Below are 17,908 nucleotides of genomic sequence, written 5' to 3' on the forward strand. Positions count from 1 at the left end.
AGCTTTAACAGCTCAACAACAACAAAGCTGGAGAATCTCACGCAGACAAAGTGAGGATTGTCAGTAACCTAACATTGTTCAAACCGGAGTCGACACTGATGGAGAGACTCTCATAGTAGTGAAAAGGACAGTTAAGATTCAGGTGTTTTTTAAAATCCTCTTTTATTTTTTCCTGATTGTATCGGAGGGTCATTATTACTTTCATCACACAACATGACGTTACATCAAGCCTACTACAGGTATACACTGAAACAAACACAAAGTTTACAATGGATATATGGATATGCTCTCACAACAGTCAGTGTAACACTTATTTTATTTTTCGACCACCTTCAAACTGTTGTCTGTTGTTCTCTTTTTTTTTCTAAAATACATGTTGATTTTAAATTTCCCCATCCACAAATTATATGGAAGCCATTTTCTCTTTTTTAAAGAGTTTTTTACAATCACAACAAGAATAGACCATAGACCAAAAATGTCTCAATACATTTTTTTTTTACATTTCCAAACAGTCCACATGAGCCGACCACATACACAGTGTGATTTATTTGAATATTTATGTGTTTATTTGGTTTCTGTTTATGTTGTGATGCTCTTTTTTTTTTAGACTTAATTTACACAAAACAACAGGTCATTTTACACCTTGCTTTGACTGTTTCGTGTGCAGAAGTATAGTACAATTTACATGTTTTACAGATATATTCATGTCTTTTTAACCGTGAAAATGGTTGCCAGTGCAACTGAGCAGCAAAGGGTCGGGACGGGGCGGGAGGGAAGGCCCATGCACTTCTCAGGCTATTTTAAACACAAATTTAGCTGATTGTTTCCCTTTTTTTGTTCCAGAGTGACAGTGACCTGTTTATTTCCTGTCATGTGTTTCTTTCTTTGTGCCTCTAATTTACTCCTACAAGAGTAACTGTTTTCTAACCCAGTAAAAAGGATTGCGCGAATGAGCGGATAAATAAATACCACAGGTAATGGCAGGTGATCTGGTTTCCCTGACATACATCACAGTCAAAAGCCCTAATGAATCAAAAACTTAGGGTGTTAGAATGAATGGCTTTCTTGGTATTGTAATTAAGCCCTTATAGCTATGCATATATCTCCCCTTGGTGCATTAAGTCTATATGCTTTCCTGAGGTGAAAAGGATCGAACACACACATGCACAATAATAAATAAAAATCTCTGAGACGCAAGACAGAATGATAGCTAATATAGTTCATATTGCAGGCAGTACAAACAGACTTCCGTTGGGTGTTTCTTTAGTGGTCTGTAGGTGCTGTACATATAACTGCTCTTTATACACTCTCTTACGCGCTGCCCCATATACATTCTAATCCATTTACATAATATTCATTTGTTTTAATAAAATATGATTTATTCAATTTTGGTATAGTTATTTAAAACTTCTTTTTGAAAAAATAAATATATCCCAATATATCTAAACAAATATAACTTGTGATTTAACTGAACGGCTGTAGTCTGTGTTGTTGGGCTCCTCGACACTGTAAAAATAGTTTTTTCTTTTGTCAGATCAACTTAATGTGGTTCAGATAAGATCATATTTCGAGTTTCTGTTGATCAAACCAATCGCCTTCATTGTATTATTAACTCAAATCTTTTAATTCAAAAAATTTAAGGCAACCAGGTAACGCTTTTTTAAGTTAAACCAACAATTCTTTTTTACAGTGTAAACTCAAGAGCCTTTCTGAACACACAGATATTATGTATGATCACTCGAGATTTCCAACGGTCTGCACATAAAGTATCTTTTAAGATCAGATAACACGTGTTTTGTTTAATATTTCTCAATATAAACCTCCTTATATATATTATAATTGTATTTAAGTATTGCACCGAGAGGCAGCTAAGCATCATATGTCTTTCATCTAGCGGCAACGACCATCCGTTGATAGTGAGAAATGATTGATGTTCATGTTAATCGCTATGGCTAATTGGTTCCATTTCAGCAATGGGAAAGCATGCCACAAATATGGGAAACACAATTTCCATTCAGATTGATTATTTACATTACAGTTTCTCTTATACAAACAGATCAGCCCCCTAATAACATTTGTGAAACTACACTATCTAGTTATTCTTGGATTAGGTGTATTATTTCGTTTCAATACTCTGACAACCATTTTTTTTTTTTTTCTCTCTCAGCTGAGAAAATCATTGCATAGAAGGTCTGAAATTAAAAGTCCTCTGACCAAATGTTTCATTTCTGGTTGTTGATCAGAATTTTTTTCTCTCTTTTTTTTTGATTGAATGATAACAAATGTAGATGCATACATACACACATCCAAAATCATTCACACATACCATTAGAACATATAGCAATATCAAGATTTTTTTTTTTCTTTTTTAGAACATGCAATCTCTACTTGCTTAAAAGCTCCAACATTCCACTAAACAGCTCTCTTATTTCTCCCACTAGTGTTTTTCTTAATTATTATTATTATTATTATTATTTAATAAAAAATCTTTTAAAACAAATCATGGCTTTGACACCTAATGTGTTATTGTAAGAGACTGGGCATCACTTTTTTAATGACTCAATAGACAGTGATCCTGAACCATACAGATATATTACAGGTTTACAGACTCTCCTGACCACTACTGTAAAAACATCGAACAATTGTGCTCTTTACTGACTGACCACCATCCACTATTGCTTTTGATCTATTCTTAAACTCATAAAAATAAACTAAAATATATATATATATTTAAAAAAAAAAAAAAAAATGAAACTGTAAACAAGTAACAATGGATTTAAAACAAAGAAACTTAATGCAATTATTTAAAAAATGCAAAAATAGAAATAAACTTTTTCCATATACAAACAATGTGAAAAAAAAAAAATAGAAATTGTGAATAGAAAAATATCTACAAACATAGTAAGGCGACAATAGAACAACAAAACAAAAAGATAATGCACAATATTCCAACTCTCCAGTACCGTACAATTGTTGTAAAAATACCCCATTCTGCAGCCTGAGGACAATTTCTGAACACTTTGGAAAGGATAATGAATAAAAAAGACCTGATCGGCCAGAACCTGACATTGTGATTTCTTACGGGATGATCGGAGTCTTATGTTTGGGCTTGTCCTAGAATTTCTTTCATCCTCTTCTTCATATTCTCTCTGCTCGAGTAGAAACGCATTGTCGATCTCTCGTTGATATCGTGAACAGTGTAAGGTCTTGGATTACATGCATTCCGAGTCCGCTTTACACTTTTATAGCACATAGCAAGAGAAGGAAGGAAAAAAAAGACAAAAACAAACAAACAGGTTTTTTTTTTCTTCCTCATTCTGGAATGTTGAGTTAAAGGACTTAGCATAGAGATGTGTGTTACAGTTACCATGTTCATGATTTTCCTTCTTCTTTTTTTTTTTTTTTTGTTTTGTTTTTAGGAAAAACCTATGAAGTTTTTCTAAGTGTTCAAACATTGCTATTTCTTCCATTCCTGAGAGGGGAGTGAAGAGCATTTCCCAAGTGACAAGAGAAACACGGAATCACACTTCTCCGTAAGTAACTCGCTGCGCTTCTCGAGTGAGAACGTGTTAGCTTGTTTCCAGAGATTCACTGTAGGCATTATCAAGTCACACTGATCGACCTGCGTAGTTTACTGATATTGTGCGACTGGAGTCATCGCTCTCCGCTGTCTTCTTGTACTGTGTCCTGTAGGCCAGGAGGAGGAAGCTCTGTGGAGCTGCTCAGAGATGTTCAAATCTTTGGCCGTGCTGTTCGGATGGAACACAGATACAGAATTCCCAAATAATCTAAAGAAGAACAATATGGAGGCATTACAATCCAATAACAGACATTGAAATAGATGTGCCACTATAGCATAAACAAATGGAATTACAAAAATAACTAGAATGTACATTTCCTGAAGAAAATGTGAATGGTGCTTGCAGTGGCAAAATCGGAACTCGGTTGCTAGGGTGTTTCTAGGCAATTGCCAAGATGTTCTGGGAGGTTGCTAGGCAGTTGCTAGGGTGTTCTGGGTGGTTGCTAGGCGGTTGCTAGGCAGTTGATAAGGTACTTGGGGTGGTTGCTAAGGTGTTGCTATGTGGTTGCTATGGTAACATAGGTGGTTGCTAGGGTGTTGCTAGGCAGTTGCTAAGGTACTTGGGGTGGTTGCTAAGGGTTGCTAGGCGGTTGCTAGGGTGTTCTGGGTGGTTGCTAGGCGGTTGCTATGGTAACCTGGGTGGTTGCTATGGTGTTACTAGGTGGTTGGTAGTTGTCACAGATAGTTACTATGGAGTTTCTATAAAGTTCTTAGCATGTTCTCAGCCCACTTTAGCACTTAGCTAATCAGTATTAGCATTTAGCTATTCACTGCTAGCATGTGTAGCATGTTGGAAGTCCAGTTTGCTAGCATGAATCAAAAGAGCCAATGTCATGTCTCTACTATGTTCTGATGCAGAGATATAGATCTTGCAAAACGGTTGCTAGGGTACTCTTTGGTTACTAGGGAGTGGCTTGGCAGCTACCAATGATGATACTCCAAAGGCTGCTTGCCAGTATGAATGATATAAATCAACCCTCATGCCTCTATGATATTCAGATTTGAAGATATCCCTCTATGCTTTGGGTTGCTACGGTTCTCTAAATGGTTGCTAGGGTGTGACTATGAAGTGTTTAAGGTGATTTGTGATTAGCCGTTTGCTGCCCCGAGTCAAATGAGCCCACCCTCATGTTTCTATGACACTTCTATCCAAAGATATTCCTTTGATCTTTTTCAATGGAAGTCTATGGAACTTGTTGCTATGGTGCTCTATATCAAAGACTATAGAATAACACAAGACGTGTCACTCGTATTGTTTTGAATGGGAGAAAGTGTAACGCGCAATATGGCGGAATAAGTCCCGCCTTCTAAAGCCAAGAGCCAATCGCCGACTGGTAAAGTCATCGCGTCACTTCAGCGGCCGTTAGAATCACCGGTTTCTATAGAAACAGTCAGACGCGCGCCTCCGAAGAGACGCGCATTTAGGTCTGCGCATGCGCATTAGCTTGATCCAGCCTGAAAAATACAGTTTTTTTTTGTCATGATTCGAGCGTTTAGAGACTAAATTTATGAGTCGGTTGTTGTTAGATTTCATTGGTGATTTCAAATATGAAATTTAATCGTAAGGTTGGCGAACAGTTTTGGAGATTCTGATGTTTCCCCATTCAAAGAGATAGGAGCTGCATGATGCCCAGGATGCCCGAGAGGCGTTTCAAAGATGGCCGCCGAGTGAAATGACTTGTCTTAAAGGGACTTTGTCTATATGGTTGCTAGCTATACATTGTAATAACTGGTTGAAATACATTGTAAGTTGCAGCATTGGGACAAATGACTCTTATCTTTTTTTTTATTGCCAACAGGTTTCCCCATTCCCCATCAGACTCACATCAGTTTGGAGAAAGCACAACACAGTCACAGTGTTTGTACTCAACATATGGATGACTTACTTATGGCTGAATCTGCATATTATCTAGGATAATTGGAAAAAAGACACTCGACAACTTTAAATGTTACGTTACAGACAGTTTATAGATGCTTCTAAGTTCTGAACATGGACCCAAGGGCCAATCTGCTGTTAAAGGCACAATATGTAAGACTTTTTACATTACACTCAAATGTATCTAATATGATAAACAGCGCTGCGTTACTCCACACACTTTTGACTGGCGACTGCGGCATAATAAAAGTCAGATTTCTGCCCGAGTCTCGATTCTTTTCCACCAGCTGTAGATGTGAAGACAACACCTCCCATGATTCTGTGAAATCAAGGCATCATCAAGCTACGCCTTTGTTTTGAATAAGCGACCTCTAGTGGTGAAAATTTACATATTGTGCCTTTAGTCTATAGTTTATGTAAAGCATAAAGGGCCATTCAAAAATAGTCTGAAGAAACACAATCTATTCATCATATAAAGTGATCGTGTCTCTTCAGAAAATGTGGACTAAACTGCTCGATTCACTTGTGTTTTGAAGATGAACAAATGTCTTACAGGTGTGGAACGGCATGAGAGTGAGTAATTGCTTTCCTGTAGCTCAGTGGTTAGAGCATGGCACTAGCAATGCCAAGGTCATGGGTTCAATCCCAGGGATTGCACATACTGAGATACAAATGTATAGTATAATGCAATGTAAGTCGCTTTGGATAAAAGCGTCTGCTAAATGTAAATTGAATTTTTTTTTTTTCTTCATATTTGGGTGAACTAACCCTTTAACACATCTATGCCCTAAGTGTAGTTTAACATCTACACAACATTGGCTGGCTAAATTTGGTTCTAATTTTCAGATTTCTTCCCCACCAGTCGAGACCACTGTCCAGTATTTTTCCTTCAAATAGGAAAGAAAGAACTTCCTCTACTACATTGGCTCACAAGTGGCTGAGCTGGCAAACACAGCTCTGGGCATCCAGGCCTTATTTGCAATGCCCTCTCTGCCAACCAAATGAAATGTGGATGAGGGAACATGGGCGTGTGTGTCCAGGGAGGAACTGGACACTTCATCTCTAGCGGACAACCCACTTCATCTAAGAGATAATAAAACTGCTCCCCATTGTTGCCAATCTATGTTTCCATCCCCTTTATATTTTAAAGCTACTTACAATTTGGCTTGCAGAGCAAATAGTGTTGTCTCCTTTGAATTATGACCCAGACCTTGAGTTGGTAGAGTCCTGTGATTCCAGTCCTGGTTGGCTTAAAAAAACAAAAACAAAACAAGAACAAATTCTATTCTTTAACTATTAACTATTGCAAGATGGTTTTTACAAAATGGTCAAAAACATTGCAATTTCACCATCTCTAACAAAAATGAATATCACGCCTCAGTGGAAGGTGTTAGCGATATCTGCAAATTAATTGGCATGATTTTTTATGAGCTTCAGACAATCATCACACCAGAGGATCCCGTAGTGTCACCTACTGAAGCAGCATCTCGTTCCCTATTCAGGGAACCAGGTTTACAGATCCAACATGTTATACCGCACAACCCTAAGATAATATATGACATTTATCATCTACTTATCATAACCTTTTTTTTCTTACCAGAGCAACAAGATAGCTTCTCTCCCTCTCACTTTCTTGTGTTGTCTTCTCTTTAAATTAAAACATTATAGGGAAACTTCATAGGTTTTTCCAGTGCAAAATGTCCTCTGTCATTGTAGACACCCTAAAATAACACAGAAACAATTAGAATAATCACTGTGTAGCTAAAAATATATGACACCTTGCTATAATGAACCGTTCTCAATCAGCTGCTCTCTCTCTCTGACCCCACTGTAATTGATCGTTCTTTTTATACAACAGTTCGTTCAGGTTCTCGAATCTGATTGGCTGAGAGGTCTTTCCAGCCATGAGATATTCTACCAGTATCACCATGGTAACCATTTCACTGTTTGTATCATTCCACTTTCAGCATTCCCACAGCGAGCGTCACGGCAGACAAGCAAACCCACCATATTTTTACAGATACTACTGTTATTCTGTCACGGAAAGTAGTTTTAATAGTTTTTTTAGGCAAGAATGTAGTTATTTAGACCTCAAATATGTGACATATATGTAAACATAGCGCCTATTTATAAATTTGTTTAGAAGTTGTCGGAGATGCCAGGCCGCCAGCGGCTGTTCAGAGCTCATGTACCCACCGAGTACAGCTTTACCTTTATTTTGGATAGCCTATATCAAATGGGCAATCTTTGGTCTTATTAATCTATTGTTTGTTCCAGAGCTAATAGCTATATTATGTTTCATAACTTTATATTTACATTGAATTTAAATCCTGTATTAACCTGAGCGTGCTTTTGTACGTTTGACTGAACTGTTTGCTTGTGATTATTTTCTATTGTACAAACTTCTTATACTGTTATAATGGCTATTGTTGTTCATTTGAATATTAATGTTCAATAAATATTATTTCATATAAATAACATGCCGTATTATTGAGAAAGGTTTCATTAGTGATTGTGATTTCGACTTCAGTGAAAGTTACATTAATACGCCAGTAGATGACAGCAATGAATGAGTTATTCTCAAAGACTTTTATATTGAAAGGAACTGAAACAAGGTTGTAAACAAGGATGTTGTTTTTACTTTAAACAAGATCTTACAAGACGCAAATGCATCGACTAGTGCTGTCATAGGAAATCCCCTTAAATGTAGTACAAAGACAAAGATATTGCTTTCCAGTGGACATTCAAATTGATTCTCAAGTTGACAGTTTAACAGTTGAGCCCAAGCCTCCATTACTAATTCTAAAACTTCAGAACTAGTAATAAAGGAACGTTCAGTCGCTTCATTGAAGCTTATTGTATTATGTTGTATTTGTATTAAGTATTATGAGAGAGAGATCGACTTAAAGCGAGCGTATTACCTGCATCTGATATTCTTCATGTCAATCTTATATTTGAATGACTCACTCATAAAAATCTTTACGACCATCTAATGGCTTATTAATGTAACTTTCACTGAAGTTGAAATCAATCACTAACTGACTCTTTCTCAATACCAAATACAGTATGTTATTTATATAAAATAGTATTTATTGAACATTAATATTTAAATGAACAACAATAGCCATTATAACAGAATAAGAAGTTTGTACAATAGGAAATAAACGCAAGCAAACAGTTCAGTCAAACGTACAAAAGCACAGGACGCATAGTACAGGATTTAAGTCCAGTTTATATAAATATAAAGTTATGAAACTTAATATAGCCCTTAAGCCAAATCTATTAGCTCTGGAACAAGTAATAGATTAAAGGATTAGTCCACTTTTAAACAAACTTTTCCTGATAATTTACTCAACCCCATGTCATCCAAGATATTCATGTCTTTCTTTCGTCAGTCGAAAAGAAATTAAGGTTTATGAGGAAAACATTCTAGGATTTTTCTCCATATAGTGGATTTCAATGGCTACCAACAGGCTGAAGGTCCAAACTGCAGTTTCAGTGAATGAATGTCCTACGCCTTCCCTATTCTACTTACGGAAAAAAACGAAACTGGCACCGTGTTCGTTCCGTAAGTAGAATAGGGAAGGTGTAGAACATTCAGTGTAAGCGTTTTGAAGAATGCGGAAATGGGAAGTATGTTCAAGGCAATATTTTGTGTTTATAAAGCATAAACGGTTGTATTTTTTTTTTCGAAAATGAACGATTGTTTCTCTAGATAAGACTCTTATTCCTTGTCTGGTATCATTTAAAGCTCTTTGAAGCTGCACTGAAACTGTAATTTTGACCTTCAACCTGTTGGTAGCCATTGAAATCCACTATATGGAGAAAAATCCTGGAATGTTTTCCTCAAAAACCTTCATTTCTTTTCAACTGACGAAAGAAAGACATGAACATCTTGGATGACATGGGGGTGAGTAAATTATCAGGAAAAGTTTATTTAAAAGTGGACTAATCCTTTAATAAGACCGAAAGATTGCCTGTTTGATATACCCAAAATGAATTTTACCTCATGTATCTACGTAAGAGCCAGCAGCAAATTCCCGAAGGACTGGCCGAGATGAAGCTGTTCTCGGCGGGTACACGAGCACTGAACACCCGCTGATGGCCTGAAGCTCACATTCAAATAGTTGCTATGTTTACATATAAATAGCATATCTGAGGTCTAAACAACTACATTCTTGCCTAAAAACTATATTCTGTGACAAAATAACGGAGGTCTCTGTAAAAATATGGTGGGTTTGCTCGTCCGCCATGACACTCACTGTGAGAATGCTCACAGCGGAGTGATTCAAAGTGTGAAACAGTTACTATGGCGATACTGGTAGAATATCACATGGCTGGAAAGACCTCTCAGCCAATCAGATTCGAGAACCAGAATACAAACTGTTGTATAAAGAGCGATATCGCACGGCTACCTGGTGATATTGCTCATTTAATTTGTTATAGTTAATAGTTCTTAATGAGGCTACATTCAGTAAATATTGTTGATTATAAGCAACTATCTCATTAGTTAATCTTCTTTCTATATTATAGTAGAAGTGTTAATGTAAATTACTCATTTATCCTGCATAGTTACCTATTAATGATGGACCATTATTCTAAAGTGTGACCTCTAAAGAGAAAAGCAGTTGCACCCACCTTTAAATGTACTTCCTCACCACAAGGAGGTGAACTTCTTGCCAAATCCAGAGATGGCTGTGCCAGTCACAGAAAAAAAATAAAGTAAAATAGAACATGAAAATAAAAGGAGAAAACCAATAGATTAATATAGATTATATAAAAAAAATATTGTGTCTGTACATATGATTACATGCCTTTTTGCAAATGAAAAATAATTCAGAAAAAACATTGGTTAATAAGACTCCTTGTGTTACTTAAACTATGCCTTTAATAATAACTGACTAAAAGTACTAGTTACATCTTGGAAACTCTGCTCACCTTCTCCTAGTTTGCCAGCCTGTTCTGCAGCTCCTCCAGGCAAAATTTTAGACAGCATGCTATCTCCATCTACACCCGTCTGACCTGCAGCTGCACTGCCAATTCCTCCAGGCCTTGGAGGAGCCTTGGAGCCTAGAGAATTATGGGAACATTGTCAACAGACTCATATATCCCACTTCATTTAGGTATGGATATGGATGGAAAATCTTGGTAGTAATCCAAGATAATTTAATGATCAGTCAGTAACCACTCATTAATCATCAAGAGCACATTTATTACACTTTATATTATGAAGAAGTGGTTGAGTAGACATCGCTTGAATTATTGCCTTGTTCATTGTGTAACTATCAAGAAGTACCACTCACGAAGATGTCACTGCCAAAATTAAAAATTTCAATTGGTCAATGTTGCAAATTCACCAAACTTGAACTCAACTTGAAATTCTCTGCCACCGGAAGTCCTTATCACAAGGATTCTCATTGGCATGACATGTAAATTTTTTCCCGTAAAAAGAATGACATTTTTCCACAACTTGCTGTCTCTTTATTTTTGCCACTTTTGCAGTGTTTCCTTTCATGCATGCATGCTTTTTATTGCTCTTACTAAATATCAAGAGTTTTCAAATATGATTACATATCATTATAGGCTATTTTCTTCAAAGTATACACTGTCATTACATGGCTGTCTTGCCAATATTTACAAATCAAAATCCTGATTACTAAATATACACTCATTCTTCACTAATTTATTTGGTGTAACGTGTTTTTCCCCACAAAGGCCGATGGTATATCAGTGGTATAGGTACAATGTTATTTTTGGCCAGGCTTGCATGTAAGAAATTCTCCTGCTGCATGAATAAGCATACATAAATCCTGTAGCAGATTTAGACAGGTGGTGCTGGGGGAGGTGGAGGATTTCAAAGGAAACTCTGGACCTGCTTACATCAAACACTATTTAAAGGTTGAGCAAGTAAGCTTGTTGGCTGCAGAATCAGCAGAGGACAATCAGCTTGTGCCGTGTAGTAAATTATGTGTTTGCTAACAGATTGCATGTAAAGGACCGATCAGCCTGTGACATCTAGAGTTTCATGACTGAACTAGATATTTACTTCATTGTTACTTATAGGTGTCTTAATCACTGAAGTTGTAAAAATCATCATACTTGTATATCCCTAGTATTTAGTGAGAGCACTGAGCAGCACGGCTAACATTGCAACAAACGAAATCCACACTAAATAAATAACAGCACAATACAAACATGACATGCATACGTAATTTGTTAGAATTTCAAAAGCAAAAAAATGCTGTCCTTCGATTGTGATTGTAGTGAATCTAGGCCGAGCACAATTACCTATCCCGGTAAGTGGAGGTTGAGCTATTTTGGCAGGCTGACTGGGGACTGCTTTAGCTCCAATAGCAGTGACAGGGGTAGGCTCTGGTTTAGTCTATTGGAGACAAGAGATACATGTTTATAAAATACACTTATTCATATATTTAAACTGTTTGTTACTTATATTTTAAGTTAAAGTTCAGTTCAATTGATATGTAATTATGCTTTATTATTGAAATAAAAATAAATACATATTTAATGTGAAATTAAAATCAATATTATGATTTAACCTTCATGATTTAAAATATATGTTAACTGTTTAAAAGAAAACTATAACTCACTCTTTCAATCTATAACTTAAGCAGGCACTAAAGAAAGGGGAGTTTTGTAACAGAACAGAGTATAGAACAAAGATGGTGAATACAGGAAAATTGTTAGGCATACATTCGAACATATAGACAAAAGATTATGTAACTATGCATATGTAACTAATAGAATGGCATTAGAAGAAAAAGTAGGTTTGCACTTCCTAGAAAAGAAAAAAATGCCAGCACTTGCAAGGCAGCAACATAATAGAATTGGCTTAGTTTTGCATAAAGGAAATGCAGCATTGGAGTCACTTAGACGTTGTTATGCATTGCATATAGCATGTGTCTCGTTTTTAGTTTGCTGCACACAAGCATTGACCTAAGATTTGAAATGGTTCTATTTCTTAAGTGAAATTACCATGGATAAACAGATAGGATAGGATTTTAAGTTATGATGTTTCTGTAATACAGGCCCAGAAGAACAAGGCCTATCTAGAATATTTGAGGACTATCAGTGCTACCTTGCAAGACTTGTAATAAACCAGGTACAGGTAAAACAGATAAAGAGAACAAGGTCCATCTCATCTGGCCACAGTGATCTAACTTCTGATGGCTTACACTGGCTCTTAAATGAATAGTCCCCCTGAAATTTTAAATCTGCTGTTAATTTACTTTCTTTCTTTAGTAGAACACTAAACATGAACACATTGTCCTTGGTAATTAATAAATTGCAAGTCAACGGGTGCTGTCATGTTAAGAGTCAAAAAAAGAAGATGCAGGCAACTCAAAATAAATCCCTGTGGCTCCTGACAGTAAATTGAGGTCTTATGAAGCAAAATGATCAGTCTGTGCAAGAAACTAAACATTATTTACAACATTATTACCTGTAATCCATAGCCTCAGGTCCTTTGTGCATTCAGAAGAGTCTGAAGCTCAAGCTTTTTCGTGCATAGCGTATACACGACAGCAAAATGGCATTTCAGTGCCCCACTCATGACAACAGAGGCTCTCTACCTCTGCTATCATTCCATGGCACTGAGAACATGAGCACCACCACATTTCAACAGCCCTCTGTCTCTCCAAGGCTTGTGGTTAAGGTGCTGCCACTGCTTCCTTCAGCTCTCTCAGTTATTGATTGGTATATTTGGGTATGAACAAAACTTGTTTTACATCAGAATCATCAACCACCGTAATACCAGCTTCTTTTAAACTGCTTTACTTGCTGGTGTTAAACTGCTGGTGAAGACATTTGGTCTGCACACGCATCCTCCCTCTCTTTTGTAAACAGCAATGGTGTCATTTCATGCGTGATTTTGCCTCTGCGCATACGTCAGTAGACAATGGTAGACAATGGAGCATTGCAATGCTATTTTGCTATTGTGCATGCACTATGCGAGATAAAGCTTGAGGCTATGGGTTACAGGTAATAATGTTGTAAATAATGTTCAGTTTCTTGCACAGACTGATGGTTTTGATTCATAAGACTGTATATAGACCATTCATAAGAATATATCATCAGGAGCCACAGGGCTTAATTTTGTGTTGCCTGTTCCACGTTTTTTACTTTCAGAGTGATGGCCTTTGTTGACCTGCACCAAAAAACATGGGTTTAACTAAAAATCATCTTTAGCATTCTACTGAAGAAAGAAAGTCACCTACATCTTGAATGACCTGAGGGTGAGTAAATTAACAGCAATTTTATTTTTGGTGAACTATACCTTTAATGAACTTTAAAACTCTAAAAAAAAACCTACAATACTTACTAATATGGCTCAATCTAACCATAGACTTAAAGAACATGAAAAAATTCTGTGGCATATTCCTGCAAGCTTTCATAAATCTAATCCATAATGTTCATTAAGACTAAAGATTACAAACATCACAGGAACATGCTGAATAGGATACTCCACTTTTAAGAAAAGATCTGGCAATTTAATTACATTACTTTATGTCTCAAAATATTTACTTACTGCAGCTGGGGAGGTCTGTGCTACTGAGGTGGGTTGTCGAGCCATTGGACCAGTCTGTCCGGGTTTAGCTTGCAGTTGTTGGGCTTGTACTAACTGTGGTTGCGCTGTACCTGTGGCAGATATCTGTGACCCCGGCCTGGCAGCTGGTGTCTGTGCCTGCTGTTGAAGCTGTGTTCGCTGACCTTGCTGCCCATCAACAGGTGGCTGGGAGACAGCTTGCCTGCTTGAACTTGAAGGTCCACCTGGTCCCTTCTGTCCAGGCCCAAGGGATCCTTGCTGCCTGGATGAGGAGGGGTGGTCCTGTTGCTTCCTGCTGGAGGACCCTTGATGGTGGGAGGACTGTTTTCCAGAGCGGGAGTTATGGTGGTGGCCTGAGGTGTCACGGGAATAATCTGAGGAGTGGTAGCCCTGAGAACGAGAGTCCCCCCTCCTACCTGAAGATGACAAGGAGCGGGAGTCATGCCGCATGGATGGATCCTTTGAGGAACGTGATGATCGAGAGGATCGAGGCTCATCTGAGTGACGTGAGGAGTGCCTACCAGAACTTCCACTGCCATGATGGCGGTGCTCTCTCGAGGAAATATGGCGGGTTTGACCATAATCATCTTGTGCCCAAATATCTTCTGGTGGCTCATCATAATCATGGTATGTGTGCTTGACATGGCCTCGTCTCCCAGAATGACCACTGCTGCCATAGTGACGGGAACCACGAACATCACGGGGCTTCTCAAACCAGTCTGTCTCCTCTTGACCAAGATGGTATGCTTTGGAAACCAAAAGCAGATCACAATCAATCTCGATGTCTGATGGTGAAAGAGGATTGCACACTGAGGCCATGCAAAAGAAAAAGAAGAACAAAAATAGCCAGGCTTAAATAAAAAGCATGCAATATATTTAAACTCAACACACAACATACAAAACAATTATCTCAAATAAGAGATTTTTTTTTTTTTTTTTTTTTCATTAAAAGGTTTGGAAGTCAAAACCATTCAATATCACACACAAATGAAGCACGTTGGAAAAGAACAAGAGTGGGCAAAAACAAAGAGACCACACAACAACTCATGCAGTTTTTGGAACTGAGCACAACACTGAGAGTCAGTTTTATTGAAAGCTGCATGTTGCCTGAAGACAAAACATGGGCATGCACTTGATTTTCACTTCTTTACTTCAGCTATTCACTGTCTTTCTCTGGGTGGGTGGGGGATGTTTAAAGTGGGCAGTAACGCTGGCATTCAGCTCCCAATTACCTTCGCTGTCAGAAACAGCACAATGCATATCGTCAATTATATACATATCATCTGGTTTGTAGACATGGGTCCGGGGCAGGTCTCGAATATGGTCCTGCACATCGGGTAGAGAGTGACTTGAACCATATGAATTTGATGGATAGCTGAAAGCCCTCCCAACACCCATGAGCTTTGTCATGAGGTGGGAGTTCTCCTTTTCTGAATATTGAGACTGCAAAGTGGGGCGCACACTGTGGCCATAGTTGCTGTGGTATGACCGATCTATACGGTCCCGTTCATATGACCTGCTTCTGTAGCCCCTCTCACAGGGAGAGATTTTGTCCATGCCATAGCCAGTTGAACGGGACCTGCCATTGCCATAGAGACGTTCATCATTATAGTAGCCCCGTTGTGGACTGTAAGTACTCCGTAGACCATAGATGCCATCCTGAAGTTTATGGTAATGGGAACCTGAGCCATAACCACTGGTTGCAGAGGTGCTCATGGTGTAGGAGGCCAGATCTGCCTCCACATCATGAGCTTCCTCAATTGGGGAAAACTTGGATATCTTCTGCTCAATGCCTTGTTTACGATGTTTGCTCCTCTTGGAGGACATGACGGCTGAAGGGCACAGGTTCTTTGAGGAGTGCCTTTGCGCTGCCCATGTAGGTGTTGAGTGACTGCAGTCATCATAGTAATATGATGATCCCCCACCCATGCTACTGCTTCCCACTACCCGGCCATGCGTATTTGCCCCTTGTGCTTGGTAGCTGCAGGTGCTCTTACCCCTGCCATGATGCTGGTCGTACAGATCTGCATCACGTTCATCCTCTGGTCTGCCAAAAGAGCTCCCCCCTCGAGTGTGAAGTCCGTCACTCCCATATCGTCCATGACCCTCAGTGCGATGTGAGTCTGAACTAGTGCCCATGCCTTCTTTGGTGAGTTCACATATGTCATCGATCATGACATAGTTCCTTGGGACATTCTGATCTAGGTTTGAGGATCCATATAGGCCTTCACTGGAGTACATAGAGGGGCTGTCCATTGAATGCACATGGTCAGATAGTGTTGTCTGCCCATATGTATTGGTAGGTATGGTATTATATTGCCCATAGGAACTGGCTGTAGTTACTGTATATCCATAAGTATTTGCAATAGTTGTTGTGTATGGCCCATAACTACTGGATGAGATTGTTGTGTATGGCCCATAACCAGAGGCTGCGGAGGTTGTTAAAGACCCACCATATGTATTTGAAACAGAAGAGGAGTAGGGACCATAAGTGCTTGCCATAGTTGTGCTGTATTGGCCATAAGATGAACCCAAACCAGGCTGGCTGTAACTGATATCTTGGGCAGTGGTTGCTACTACAACTGTAGGATTACTTATAACCTCATAATTAGTGGGCATCTTGTGTTCAAGGTCAGCAAGTGATGTCTGTCTTGGCTTTTGGTGAAAAGTGAGAGTGTCTGTCTGTGGCTGATAATTGCTTGCTTGACTGACCGGATAGGGGGGTGCCTGGCTTGGGTATGGTGTACTGTGGGTTGGATAAGGAACTGGACCAGTAGGTGGTAGGGTAGGCTGAAACCCTGGTTGACTTGGCTGTGCTGGAGGTGGCATTGAAGTGTCTGTTGGATATGGAGGCTGGCTCTGTGGGAAGACTTGGGAAGGAAATGTCCCTTGGACCTGATAAGATAGGGTTGGATAAGTCTGCAAGGGGGTGGGTTGGGGGAGAGCTTGAGCTTGGGAGACTGACGGATAGGGAGGTTGGTTGAAACCTGTGCTCTGTGGGGTAGGTGCCGGTGGGTGACTTTGGGGGTACTGGTACGACATGAAAGATGATGTGGGGGGAAACTGGGCAGCAGTGTTCAGCTCACAAGTAAATTGGCTGAGTGGTGCCGTGCTAGGTCTGGTCATTAGCCCGTTGCTCTCAAAGGATGAGGCCGCAGCTGTCAGGCGAAGATTGTTGAGCTCAGAATCTGACATATAGTCTCGCGAATCACCCATGCAGCGCAGGTATGTTAGCTCCCTCCTGTCTCTCTCCTTTGCCAAAGTTTCTTTTCGCTGTGTGATGCCCAACTCCAGGTATCTAAGTTTGGCATCAATTTCCTTTTCCTCCTCCTCCAACTCAGCCTGCTGCTTACGTAGTTTTGTAGATTCCTGTTCAACAGCCTTCAGCTCATGGGTCAAGTCCTTAAGTAGACTGGCCTTTGCAGCTAAACGAGAACTCCCTTTCAGAGATGGCAGAGAGGGCACAAGTATGTGGGATAGGTTAGGTGTGACCATAGGCAGTTGTGTCTCATCTGGTGGAGGGCTTGGCAAGGTCCTCTTCACCTTCCTTAGGAGGGAGCTCTGCTGCAAGGCTGCCAGCTGCAGAGACACAGGTCCGGGAAGAGTGAAATAGCCAGGACCATGAAATACAGAGTACAACACAATGTTATATATTAGAGTACTACACATAACTACTAGCATAGCTCAAACTACTGGTTTAATGTGATATAAAAATGTAAGAGTACACATTCCTGTCCATTTTATAAAGATTCTTATTGTAATCAATATTGATTCTGACCAAACACTTTATCTTGCCTTTTTGGCCTTATATACAACAATACATTGTATTGCTGCTGTAATAATTAGAGTTTCTCTTACGTCTGTGGCACAAGCAGGCAAAAAAGGTCCC

At 39.0% G+C, this 17,908-nt stretch overlaps 1 protein-coding gene and 1 long non-coding RNA gene across 6 annotated transcripts in view; one reads left to right on the forward strand and one right to left on the reverse strand.

Moving 5' to 3' along the window:
- Positions 1–6,034, forward strand: part of LOC125280536 — a 10,080-nt gene extending 4,046 nt beyond the window's left edge. The window contains exons 2-3 of the long non-coding RNA XR_007187642.1: positions 3,420–3,533; positions 5,380–6,034. This is a non-coding gene — a long non-coding RNA (uncharacterized LOC125280536). The remainder of the gene's footprint in view (positions 1–3,419; positions 3,534–5,379) is intronic.
- bsna (bassoon presynaptic cytomatrix protein a) overlaps positions 132–17,908 on the reverse strand; it is a 50,974-nt gene continuing 33,197 nt past the window's right edge. For 3 of the 5 annotated variants that reach the window (XM_048211110.1, XM_048211109.1, XM_048211108.1), the window contains 8 exons: positions 15,252–17,598; positions 14,002–14,765; positions 11,745–11,838; positions 10,395–10,526; positions 10,095–10,151; positions 7,054–7,177; positions 6,615–6,705; positions 132–3,788 (listed from right to left, as the gene is read on the reverse strand). In XM_048211110.1, coding sequence (XP_048067067.1) covers positions 10,111–10,151; positions 10,395–10,526; positions 11,745–11,838; positions 14,002–14,765; positions 15,252–17,598 — 3,378 coding nt within the window. In that variant the 3' untranslated portion in view covers positions 132–3,788; positions 6,615–6,705; positions 7,054–7,177; positions 10,095–10,110. Of the gene's footprint in view, positions 3,789–6,614; positions 6,706–7,053; positions 7,178–10,094; positions 10,152–10,394; positions 10,527–11,744; positions 11,839–12,064; positions 12,092–14,001; positions 14,766–15,251; positions 17,599–17,908 lie in introns of those variants that run through there. The other 2 variants (XM_048211112.1, XM_048211111.1) reach the window with 2 other exon arrangements.

Source organism: Megalobrama amblycephala, linkage group LG12 (genome assembly GCF_018812025.1).
Source record: "Megalobrama amblycephala isolate DHTTF-2021 linkage group LG12, ASM1881202v1, whole genome shotgun sequence".
Lineage (NCBI taxonomy): Eukaryota > Metazoa > Chordata > Actinopteri > Cypriniformes > Xenocyprididae > Megalobrama > Megalobrama amblycephala.